General features: G+C 39.9%; 1 protein-coding gene across 1 annotated transcript in view; it reads right to left on the bottom strand.

Annotated features, from left to right (window-relative positions):
- Positions 1 to 13,007, bottom strand: part of PTPRQ (protein tyrosine phosphatase receptor type Q) — a 179,005-nt gene that overhangs the window by 75,039 nt on the left and 90,959 nt on the right. Inside the window, exon 25 of the mRNA XM_065403406.1 lies at positions 3,688 to 3,957. Within this exon, the coding sequence (XP_065259478.1) occupies positions 3,688 to 3,957 (270 nt within the window). The remainder of the gene's footprint in view (positions 1 to 3,687; positions 3,958 to 13,007) is intronic.

Below are 13,007 nucleotides of genomic sequence, written 5' to 3'. Positions count from 1 at the left end.
CCAATTGTTAAACAACACGAGTCTGAGCTACAGTTCTTTTAGAGCAATAATCCATATTTTGTAGTTTTAGGGCCTAGTCCTGCAGCCCTTACTCAGGCAAATCTCTCATTAATAATGCACACGGTATTCCAAAATAAATCAAATTTGGGTTTAAAAAAGCAATGTCTCCCGGTAAAATTATAGCTAGTGTAGGCCCTGATAGAGTAAAGCAGTTAAGCATACGCTTATATCTATCAGAATTCAACACAGCATTTAAGATCATGCCTCACTGCATGAGGACTTGAGCACATGCGTAAAATTAAGAATGTGCTTAAGTGCTTTGCTGAATCAGGGCATGAAGGGGTTGGTGATCACTTCACCCTTGGTCCATCAGAGTCCAGATTAGAAGACTTTCAAGAAAATAATACAAGATGCTATTTCCCGAGATTTTTCCAGGTAGAAGTTTTTTGAGGGTCTGAGTAGGGTTGAATGGCAAAGGATGGAGGGAGAGAAGTTTAAGTTTACTGTGATGGACTGGAAGTTCCTTTTATTCTCAATTTGATCTACTGAGTTTTTGAATGCATTCATGTTCTGCACCTAAAATGTTGGACAGGCACGGTTGTAAATATAACGAATAAAATAAACTTTTTTCCCCCAAGAATAAAAATTTGAAAAATGCACTAAATGGGGGTTGCAAAGCTAAATGAGTTTTCAGTCATGCCCTGTCATTCCAATGAAATAAATACCTAACCCACACTTAACATTACATGGTGCCACATTGAAATCTATAAATTAATTGATTTTTTCCAATAATACAAAAGATGCAGAGAGAACATTATGCCCAAATAAATGAGAAAAATATCTCAAATTATATCAGTCAAAAAATAAAATAATGGACTATATTCCAATATCCTATCATAAATAGGGTTACCAGATAGCAACTGTGAAAAAATGGGACAGGAGGCGGGGGGTAATAGGCGCCCATATAAGAAAAAGTCCCCAAAAATGGGACTGTTCCTTTAAAAATGGGACATCTGGTCACCCTAATCATACATCCTTTTAAAATAAATTCCCACTGTTTTGATGGGGGAGCACCTCTTAAAGGTTATCATCCAATTGAAGTCAATGGGAATATTTCTACTGACTTCAGCGGGAGTTGGATTGAAACTGTAAATTCTCTAAATCTATATTTTCCAAGTGAATTAGGTAACCTTATTCACTGTAGATCAGTTAGCTAACAGCTCTTTATTCTGTTTAGCAATAATTTCTATAGCAATCCCAATGTATCCAATATTTTAATTGTTCATAAAGATCTGTTAAATAGTTTGAACATACAATTTTCAGTTTTTTGGTGGTTTATGGACTGTTCACTTCAAATATTTACTATTCATCATTCACGGCATCATTCACAACTAAGTCATGTGGAAGTGTTGTCTATTATTTGATTGGATAACTGAAATATTTACATGAAAACTAGTAACAATTACTCAGAAGTAAATAACAAATAGCAGATATTCTTCCTCAGATACAAATATGTTTGTTTTCATGTGAATACAGTAGTCCTATGCAGTACAGAGATGCCCCCATACATTCATGAGAACAAAATAAAAGGCATGAGAATGTTCACAAATAACATATGAAAAGGTACACAAGCATGGTTGAACTGAACAGCCAAATCAGAATCTGAATGAATCTTCATTAATGCTATTTAGTCCGTATTCTTCCAGCTATAATTCCAATTATCTGCCCTTTCAACATTCAAGTGTCATTAAAGGCATCACATTTTACGAATTCTCCCTAGATAATTTTATCGCAAAGAAACAAAAAGTAACCCAAGATTTTATATTTCTTAGATGGAAAATTAAGTAAAAATAGGCATAGCTCCCAGGTCCATACAATATAGATCACAGAATAAAGAGGAATTTGTTAAACTTCCGGCAAATCAGACTTTAATATATCTCTCCATCGATTTTTGTATTTGCTTTGTGTCTACCTAAGAATTAGAAAGTCATAGAATCATAGAATCATAGAATATCAGGGTTGGAAGGGACCTCAGGAGGTCATCTAGTCCAACCCCCTGCTCAAAGCAGGACCAATTCCCAACTAAATCATCCCAGCCAGGGCTTTGTCAAGCCTGACCTTAAAAACCTCTAAGGAAGGAGATTCCACCACCTCCCTAGGTAACCCATTCCAATGCTTCACCACCCTCCTAGTGAAAAAGTTTTTCCTAATATCCAACCTAAACCTCCCCAACTGCAACTTGAGACCATTACTCCTTGTTCTGTCATCAGGTACCATTCAGAACAGTCTAGATCCATCCTCTTTGGAACCACCTTTCAGGTAGTTGAAAGCAGCTATCAAATCCCCCCTCATTCTTCTCTTCTGCAGACTAAACAATCCCAGTTCCCTCAGCCTCTCCTCATAAGTCATGTGCTCCAGCCCCCTAATCATTTTTGTTGCCCTCCTCTGGACTCTTTCCAATTTTTCCACATCCTTCTTGTAGTGTGGGGCCCAAAACTGGACACAGTACTCCAGATGAGGCCTCACCAAGTCACTTACTAGAAGCTTTTTTGAACTATCAGAGTTGGACAAACTACACTTCACTTCTTTAATATTCAGGCAGAACTTATTCCAATTCAAACTGGGTACCAACCCTGTATCCCTCACATGCATGTGAATAGCCCCATTGACCTCAACTTTATGAAAAATGTTACACTATAATAGACTTTCAAATATACCCCCACTAGTACTGTAAGCAAGAATTTCTGATATGACATTAACATCATACTTATCTGACTCATCATTATTTATGAAAGACAATTAGATAGTTGGTTCCAATTACCAGAGAGAAACTAATAAGTAATATTATGTGTTTTAATGAGTTCTTATTATTTTAGAGATGAGAGAGAAAAACATATTCCAACTGGGAATGAGCTTATATGTTTCTGGATGTATCCAGGCCTTTCAAGGCTGGAGATGCAAATTAAAGCTCCCGTTCATGCAAGTAGTGCCACTGAAAAAGTAGCCCCATTATTAAATATATACTAATAAAAAGAAAGTGTGAAGATAACCTCTTTATTAAAAAGGCACAGGAATTAATTTCCCTAAACTGTCTATATGGTTTCCGTCTTTTCCCCTGTTATAAAGTTCATTTCAACGGTAGCTTAAGATGACAAACATTGGAGGAAGTTAAATGATTTTATTGATTAACAACCTCTGAATGGTAGCACTTCTAATGAGTGAATTCGCAGTATTGGCTATTTAACATTAAAACAAAGGATGTCACTGGCAGAAATACCACTATCTCATACAATAGGTGAGGCCACCAGCAAAAAGATGAAAACATACCCAATCTAGCTATGAGCCAATGCATACTAGGACTGGGTGATACAGTATGAATAAAATAAGAACTCAAACTTAACATGGCAAGAACATAACTCTTCATTTGTACTTCCAAGTCCCACTGACTTTCTCCATTGGCTATTCCATGATAAACTCTGTCCCTTGGGATTACAATCAAGGACATTTCAACACAGGGGTTGGAGAGCAGGCCCCATTTCTCATTATCTGATATTAGATTTAAACTGTGATTATACTTGACTAGGGAAAGGATTGGGATGCTGTAGTAAATGTAAGAATATCATCACTGATCTAAATATTCAATTGTCATTTAAATTAAAGTAAAATTTTAAATCCAAAAATTGTTACCTTTTTCTGGAAATGTGCTGGCATTGCATATCTGTTCTTTTCCTTCACCAGCAGATGTTGCAGCTTTTATTTTAAATCGGTAAGAAATATTTGATAGCAGATCTCTGAAAGTATGCACCTTATCATAAGCAGAAATGTTTGTAGAATTCCTTTCAAATATGATGATGTAATGTGTAATCACTCCATTTGACTTAGAAGGTGGATCCCAGTGCACTAGAATCGACTGCCAACTTGTTGCAGTACACTGAACATTCTGGACAACATCTGGAGCTTAAAAGATACATATGCACCAAAGGTTAACAGTTCCAAACAATCAAAAGAGTAATCATATTATAGTATAATCAGAGATGTAGGCATAATGTTTATAATAAGGGTCATGCATTCCAATGCCAGATAAATTAATACTGTAATGAGAACACTGGGCTAGAAGTGTTTTAAATGAAGAGATGTCCTTGATTATATTTTATAGAAGCTTTATTTCCAGTAATTATTAACATTACTGAAGCAGTGCTTGAAATGAAAAGAGTGATAGTACATTATATTTCCTAAAACTAACGATATGCTCCAACTTCCGTTTTCCCTTCTCTCTCCCATCTACACCCACATTTCCCCCATTTTTTCTAATCAGCAGCACAGTGGAACATATACAGTAATGTGAAACTGATACACTACAAAAGAAAATTTTACTTACTCTTTAGCTTTCCTTCTCTCATTTACTGTACCCTATGGCTGGTAATCCCTACAGTAGTGTTGTGTCCTGCCCAGGAGTTTTGGAGGAGTCTTCAAAGCTGTCACTTCAAAGCAGTTACTTTATTGGTCCCACCCATTTGCTTTCCCCACAAGATGAATTCTTGTAAAGCTTCCTGGGCAGCTCATCAAATTTCATAGGTAAAACCAGTATTATATATTTAACATGAAAACAAACAACTGGCTCCAAGGTATGGAACAGCTGATTAAATTTTCTGAGGGAAAGTCAGATTGTGGGATGTACTAACTAAGAGAAAAGAATCAACAGGAAAAGGTGTTGTTTTTTTCTCTCTCTAGTGAAGCGATGTCCAGTAATCCATACAGTAGGGAACTGACTAGCATCAATGTCCCAGAAATAGAGGGAAACATACTAATTACTACAGGTACAGAGGAAAATGGATCTCTTTAAAAATACATATATTTCTCTCCAGAGTTTGAAGAGTACTCCTTTCAAAAGTAGCATCTACAGAAGAAAGGAGATCACTTTGTATTTTTAATAAAGGCATAAGGTGGAATCCTTTACCCAGTTAGTGCTGAGTGCACCTGGGTGAGGTAGATGCAAAAGAGATGTTTGTGGCTCCTCAATTCTGGGGCTAGTTTTATGCCATCTCAGACCCCAGGGTAGTTTATAGTAGCATCCAGGCAAGGATAAGGGGAATGCACTGACCGGTCCCTGTGTTTCAAAGACTTAGTGGGACTCTATACACAAGGTAGCACTTATGGACTGCTGTATCTTTTTATGTTGCTTGTCTGCAATCCTGATATCGAACACCTCCATGACACAGGAACATGCTGGAAGAAGCAAGAACTTGATGTGGCCAAGTCCATAAAAGCCAAACTGCAGCATGGAGCAGATGGGGAAAACTGAGACACGAGGACTGGTCTCATAGGAGCAGATGTGTGGCTGTGAGGGATCTGCTCAGAGGAGAGTCACAGAAAAATTAAACTAGATGGCAAGAGCTGATAAAAGGTCAGGCTACTCAATTGAGAACATTGAACTGGGGGAGATTTAAAAAAAAAACTTTTTTGCTGAAGCATGGGAGAGCTGCAGTGGGGCAGAGGTGCTCACTGTGACGGGTTGGATCACAGAAACCCCCTTGGGAGCTGCCACCTAATGTGCAAAGACTACCCCTGCTCCTGTTTTCCCTGCCAGCTCTGGACTCCAGCACCCTGTCTTGCTGAGCCAGACACTCCCGTCTGCTCTAACAAAGACTCAGGGTCTGAATCACTTGTCCTAAAGCTGCAAGTTTACCCAAAAACAGCTCACAGGAGTGTGCTTGTCTTTAGCACTCAGATGCCCAACTCCCAATGGGGTCTAAACCCAGATAAATCCGTTTTACCCTGCATAAAGCTTATGCAGGGCAAACTCATAAATTGTTCGCCCTCTATAACACTGATAGAGAGATATGCACAGTTGTTTGCTCCCCCAGGTATTAATACATACTCTGAGTAAATTACTAAATAAAAAGTGATTTTATTAAATACAGACAGTAGGATCTAAGTGGTTCAAAGTAGTAACAGACAGAACAAAGTAAGTCACAAGCAAAATAAAATAAAATGCGCAAATCTATGCCTAATCAAACTAAATACAGATAAGTTCCTCACCAGTTCCAGAATGCTCCCTTTTACAGGCTACTCTCCCTTTAGCCTGGGTCCAGCAATCTCTCACAACCCCTGTAGTCTCTGTCTTTTGTTTCAGTTTCTTTCAAGTATCCTGGGGGGGTGGAGAGGCTCCTTCTTTAGCCAGCTGAAGACCCCACTGTGACGGGTTGGATCACAGAAACCCCCTTGGGAGCTGCCACCCAATGTGCAAAGACTACCCCTGCTTCTGTTTTCCCTGCCAGCTCAGGATTCCAGCACCCTGTCTTGCTGAGCCAGCCACTCCTGTCCGGCTCCAACACAGGCCCAGGGTCTGAATCACTTGTCCTAAAGCTGCAAGTTTACCCAAAAACAGCTCACAGGAGTGTGCTTGTCTTTAGCACTCAGATGCCCAACTCCCAATGGGGTCTAAACCCAGATAAATCCGTTTTACCCTGCATAAAGCTTATGCAGGGCAAACTCGCCCTCTATAACACTGATAGAGAGATATGCACAGTTGTTTGCTCCCTCAGGTATTAATACACACTCTGAGTAAATTACTAAATAAAAAGTGATTTTATTAAATACAGACAGTAGGATTTAAGTGGTTCCAAGTAGTAACAGACAGAACAAAGTAAGTCACAAGCAAAATAAAATAAAATGCGCAAATCTATGTCTAATCAAACTAAATACAGATAATCTCACCCTCAGAGATGCTTCAGTAAGTTTTTCTCAGACTGGACACCTTCCAGGCCTGGGCACAATTCTTTCCCCTGGTACAGCTCTTGTTCCAGCTTAGGTGTTAGCTAGGGGATTCTCCATGATGGCTCCTCTCCCTCTCTGTTCTCCACCCCTTTATATATCTTTTGCATAAGGCGGGAACCCTTTGTCCCTCTGGGTTTCCACCCCCCCTCACTGGAAAAGCACCAGGTTAAAGATGGATTCCAGTTCAGGTGACATGATCACATGTCACTGCAAGACTTCATTACTCACTTGCCAGCACACACATATACAGGAAGACTCACAGGTAAATACAGCCATCTGCAGACAATGGGAGTCATCAAGATTCCAAACCATCCTTAATGGCCCACACTTTACATAATTACAATAGGCCCTCAGAGTTACATTTTATATTTCTAGTTTTAGATACAAGAGTGGTACATTTATACAAATCAGATGATCATACTCAGTAGATTATAAGCTTTGTAATGATACCTTACAAGAGACCTTTTGCATGAAGCATATCCCAGTTACGTTACATTCACTTATATTTTTATAAAACCATATAGACTGCACAACGTCACAGGGAAAACTGAGACACGAGGACTGGTCTCATAGGAGCAGATGTGTGGCTGTGAGGGATCTGCTCAGAGGAGAGTCACAGAAAAATTAAACTAGATGGCAAGAGCTGATAAAAGGTCAGGCTACTCAATTGAGAACATTGAACTGGGGGAGATTTAAAAAAAAAAACTTTTTTGCTGAAGCATGGGAGAGCTGCAGTGGGGCAGAGGTGCTCCCAAAAGAGTGGGAATAAAATGTAGGTTATTCCAGAATGTGTGTGCCTTATTCCAAAATAGTTTAAATGGAATAGGCTCATTTGAAATATGGTGCTCTTATTTCAGAATACGAGTGCCTACACATAGAGTCATTCAGGAAAAGTTAGTACACTTTAAATTCACACCCTAACTTATTCTACAATAACTTTCAACTGTAGACCAGCCCTTAGATTCAGTGGCCAAAAATGGCTGAAAAGGGGAGGGGCCCAATGAGCCCAGCAGAAAATATGAAGAAAGAATTTTAAAATGACTTGGTCCCACTCTAAGGGCAATGTGTCATCCAGTGGAGGCAGCCTTCTGAAAGGAGGGATGTGGGAGAGGCTATGAGGTCACTGACCAAAAGAGACAGCTTTGATGACTGCCTCTGTAGCTGCTGGACAGGACAAAATCCTTCTGTAAGGATGGTGGGACATGCAGCTGCTAAAAATATAGACTGTAACAGATGCTAAACTGTATGATACTGTACAGTCACTAGTTGGCACTGTGTGTAAGATACCTTATTTAAACCAACCTCAGCCATACCTGGCAGAGCATTAAATGATCTTATAGTGAACATATCTGGTGTGTTTAAGCAAGCTCTCTAGCCAGTCCATATTTGATACAGAAATACATGACATGGAGTCAGGAATAAACTAAGAACAGAAACAGAAGGAAAACAGCAACAAAAGTTGTAAACAGAAGGAACAAAGCAACAAAGGTTGCAGACAGAAGGAACAAAGCAACAAAGATTGTAGGATTTCATACATATGCAACTCTTCACTGCTCCAGAGAACTTCAGCTTTGACAAATCTTCACATGGTCAAACTAGAAACAGTATTTTGCAAGATTTCAAACTGCAAACAAACTCCACGAAGAAACTGGAGATATACAGGTATCTTCTTTAATTTATGCTATGGTGAAGCAAGCAGAACATATCCTTACATCCTTTGAATTTACTGAATACAGTCACAAATATGACTATGAAAGGGTTCTGGCTATGTTCGATGCATACTTTGTCTCTCAGAGAAATAGGTTTTATGACAGAGCATGTTTTCATCTCAAGAATTCAAGAAACAGAGGAAAATATCAAATGCTTTATAAGCTCTGCATGCATTGGCTGAAAACCGTGATTTGGGGAATGCAAAACATAAAGATATCAGCGACAGGCTGGTTATTGGGTTAACAGACAAAACCCTTTCACAGCAGATATAATTGAAAAGAGATTTAACTCTAGCCACAGCTATACAGAAAGCAAAGCAGTCTGAGCTGGTGAGACCAAAATCAAGAGCAACTTGACAAACTTGAAAAACAAGAAGCTGTTAAAAAATGCCGCACAAGTGCTAAAAGTCATTACCATAAGATCCCTAAGGCAAGGAGAGATAACTCCCAGGTTAAAAGGGACAAATTCCAGCCTACATGCACACGATGTAGAAACAGTCATGTCCCAAGAGATGATGCATGTCCAGCCAGAGGCACATGGTGTAATAAATGCATGAAATATGGGCATTGTGCAGCTGTTTGCTGTACCAAAGCAGTCAGGGAGTTGACTCATATTACAAAGAATCAAGAGCCATTTCTGGGATCTATCACTTATGATGACTGAATATTCATAACAAGACTATTGACTTTAAAAGTAACTCAGGAGCTGATGTTACAGTCATCTCATAAGGGACTTACAATCACCTTCAACTCCTCCGAGAGCTGAAGTCACCTGACACAGCTCTGACTATCCACAGAGGTATTCTGTATTGCATGGGCCAGTTCACTACAAAAACAACTTACAACGACAAAATCTTTGCATTCAGAATGTATTTGATCAAAGGACCATAGACCAACTGCCTTCTCAGCCACAACATGGCAGCCATGATGAGCCTAGTGAGGGAGGTGGAAGAACTCAATGGAATATTTGGTGATATTGGACTGTTGAAACGAGATGCAGTATAAAAAAAACCTTGAGACAATGCTCAACCATATAGCGTACATATATCTTACAGGATTCCTCTCCCATTACTCCATAAACGGAAAACTGAGTTATAGAGAATGGAGAAGACTAGCATAATCGAGAAAAGGTCTAAGCCAACAGCATGTGTGTCTGAATAGTACCAGTTATAAAGAAAAATGGAAAAATACAATCTGTGTGGATCTTAAAAGACTTAATGGAGCAGTTGTAAGAAAAAAATATATCCTCTCAACACTGGATGACTTCCCTCCCCAAAGTGAAAAGAGCTACAGTATTATCTGAGTTTGATGTCTCGAGCAGATTCTGGCAAACTCCTTTAGCCAAGAAAGTGCTAAACTAACATTTATCACACCCTTTGAGAGATTCTGCTTTCAAAGATTACCTTTTGGGATTACCAATGCACCTGAAATTTTCCAAAGAAAGAAGGCAGAACTGTTAAGAAATACAAATGGAGTTGTAGTCTTAGTGCATGATATTTTTATATATGGGTCTTCCATGGAAGAATACAATAAAACCCTCAACAAAGTCCTCATCAGTCAGTCTGAACTGAAGCTAAACAAGGAAAAATGCATTTTCTGTCTACACCAAATCGAGCTCTTGGGGCAGACAATAAACAAAGATGGAATCAGTCCTAGCCCCAAGAAAGTAAAAGCAATTAATTGAATGCACCAACAAATGTTCCAGAACTAAGACATATACCAGGGATGGTAAATTACCTTGGTTGGGTATCCACAAGTCCTTTCTACAGTGACAAAACCACTGAATGAACTGAAGTCCAACATAACTTGGCTATGGGGGCCATATCAAGAAATTGCCTATAAAAAGGTAATAGAAATTATCTCAACAGCTCCAGGTCTCAAGTACTATGATATGCACAAATCCATAATGGTCAGTGAGGATGCAATTAACTATGGCCCTACATGGTACATTGTTTCAACAACATGGAATTTAGTGGAAGCCAGCTTTGCTTTTCTCTCACACTCACAGAAGCAGAAAACTATATGCACAGATTGAAAAGGAGTGCCTGGCAAGCATATGGGCATGTGAGAACTTTTACAGGTATCTTTGTGGATTGGATTTGTTTATACTGATAACAGACCATAAACTACATTTAACCCTCATCAGTGGGAAAGACTTGGATCAAGCACCACTGAGATAACAATGTCTATTGCTTAGGTTAATGTGATTTAATCCAAATGCTAAATATGCACCTGGAAAAAGTCTTTTAGTAGCAGACAGTTCGAAGATTATGTAAAGGTGTGGAAAATGATACAAACCAGTGTCAGAAGAGAGACTACAACAGCTACAAAAAGCAACTTTGACAGACACGCAACTTCAGGATGTTCTAAGTTACACGGAGGTGACTGGCCCACATATTTAAAGGACACTAAGGAAGTGACAAGAGGTTACTTTGCAATGCATGGACAATTATGCGAGTCAAATGGACTCATGATTAAAGTCAATTGCATCATAATTCCAAACTAAATGAGAGCAGAAATACTAAACCTCACCCACAAAGGACATCAAGGATTAACAAAATGCTGTGAACAGGTGAAGCAGTCAGTGTGGTGGCCAGGCATCAGCAAGGACATAAAGAATACTGTATCTGCATATGAATACTGCAGAACTAACAGGCCAACACAACACAAAGGACCTTTAATAACACCACCTCTACCAGACAGATCTTGGAAGAGACTAGCTGAAAAGTTATGTGAATTCAGAGGACACCATTACCTCAGCATCGTGGATGCCTTTTCCAGGTATACACAAATAATGTACTTGAAAGACATACCAAGTTGCAGTGTTATCAAGAAACTGAAGTGTACTTTTGGCTCACTTCAGTATTCCAGAACAACTAGTGATGGACAATGGACCACAATTAACTGCAGCAGAATTTAAGTAATTCCAAATGAAATATGATTTTGATCATATTACTAGCAGTCCACATTACCTACAAGCAAATGAAGAAGCTGAAAGAGCCAAGAAAATCCTACAGCAGGAAGATCCATTCCTTGCTCTTCTGAGTTACAGATCAACACCAATAGCGGCTACTGACATAGTCCAGCACAACTCCTGATGGGAAGGCAACTCAGAACTACTGTTCCAGCTCTGGAAAAGAACCTATTTCCAAAGTGGCCAGACATAAAGAGAGTAGCCAGATCAGATAAAAAGGTGAAAAGAGCTTATGAACACTTTTATAACAGACATTTCTCAGGTAGAAAACTGCCAGGTCTAGAATCTGGTGACCATGTTCATGTCAAACTGGACGGAGAAAAAGGATGGACAACTCCAGCTATCATAAAGAAAAAGAATTCAGTGCCCAGATCATACGTGATCGAGCGCGACAGTGGACAGTTCAACAGAAACCGTCGACATCTACAGTTTATTCCTCAGAAAGAACAATCAGCAGAGCAAACTCTACAGATGGCTGTTGCAGAACAAGAAGATGACTCAAGGATTCCAATGACCACAGCCAGTCCTGGCAACTCAGATGATCAAGCTGCTAAGCGTTCGGGTCATGTAATTAGAAAATGAGAGACATTTAACAGATTGATATGTACTGAAATTCAAAGATAGCATGATAGTGTAAATATTGTAAATGGTAGGAATGTAGAACTTAAAGGAGGTGATCTAAGGCAGTGGTGGGTAACCTGCGGTCCATCAGGGTAATCTGATTGTGGGCCGTGAGACATTTTGCTGACGTTAGCCGTTCGCAGGCATGGCCCCCTGCAGCTCCTAGTGGCTGCAGTTCTCTGTTCCTGGCCAATGGGAGCTGCGGGAAGCGGCGGCCAGCGTGTCCCTGCGACCCATCGCTTTCCAAAGTTCCCATTGGCCGGGAATGGTGAACCACAGCCACTGGGAACTGCGAGGGCAGTGCCTGCAGATGGTCAATGTCAGCAAAATGTCTCACAGCTCGCAATCACATTACCGTGATGGGCTGCAGATTGCCCATCACTGATCTAAGGGAATGCTAAACTGTATTATACAGTTCAGCCACTAGGTGGCAGAGTGTGTAAAACTTCAGCCATGCCTGGCAGAGCATTAAAAGATCTTTTAGTCAACACATCTGGTGTGTATAAGCAAGCTCTGTAGCCAGTCCAGATCTGGTACAGAAGTACATGACAAACATGTTATAAAATGGCATTCAGAAATTCGGCCTTCTAACTAGTCAAGAGCTGTCTAACACCATGGCTCGGATGCCAGCACCAGAGTGAACTTCCAGGGCTGTATAGCCAATGTAGGGGCTTATCCTCCTTTCCGGTGCTAGAATAGAAAAGCAAAAGGAGAAGGAGACCCCTAAATCCTGATGCTCCGTGGCTGTTTGCAGCCAGTGTAAACTAGGGCAGCCTGAGGGATACCCTGAGTTGGCCCAGCAGCAGCAGCAGCAGCCTTGTACAGAGGCTATAAACTATCTTTGCTCAAATGCTCTGAGTTGAGCTCCGTATAGTTTGCCTGCACCCTGAGATCTGGCCCTATAGCTTTAGAGAATTTTCAGTTTT

The sequence above is a fragment of the Emys orbicularis genome, chromosome 1, assembly GCF_028017835.1.
Source record: "Emys orbicularis isolate rEmyOrb1 chromosome 1, rEmyOrb1.hap1, whole genome shotgun sequence".
Classification (NCBI taxonomy): domain Eukaryota; kingdom Metazoa; phylum Chordata; order Testudines; family Emydidae; genus Emys; species Emys orbicularis.
The sequence above is the reverse complement of the archived record's forward strand: the minus strand, read 5'-3'. Positions and strand labels throughout refer to the sequence as shown.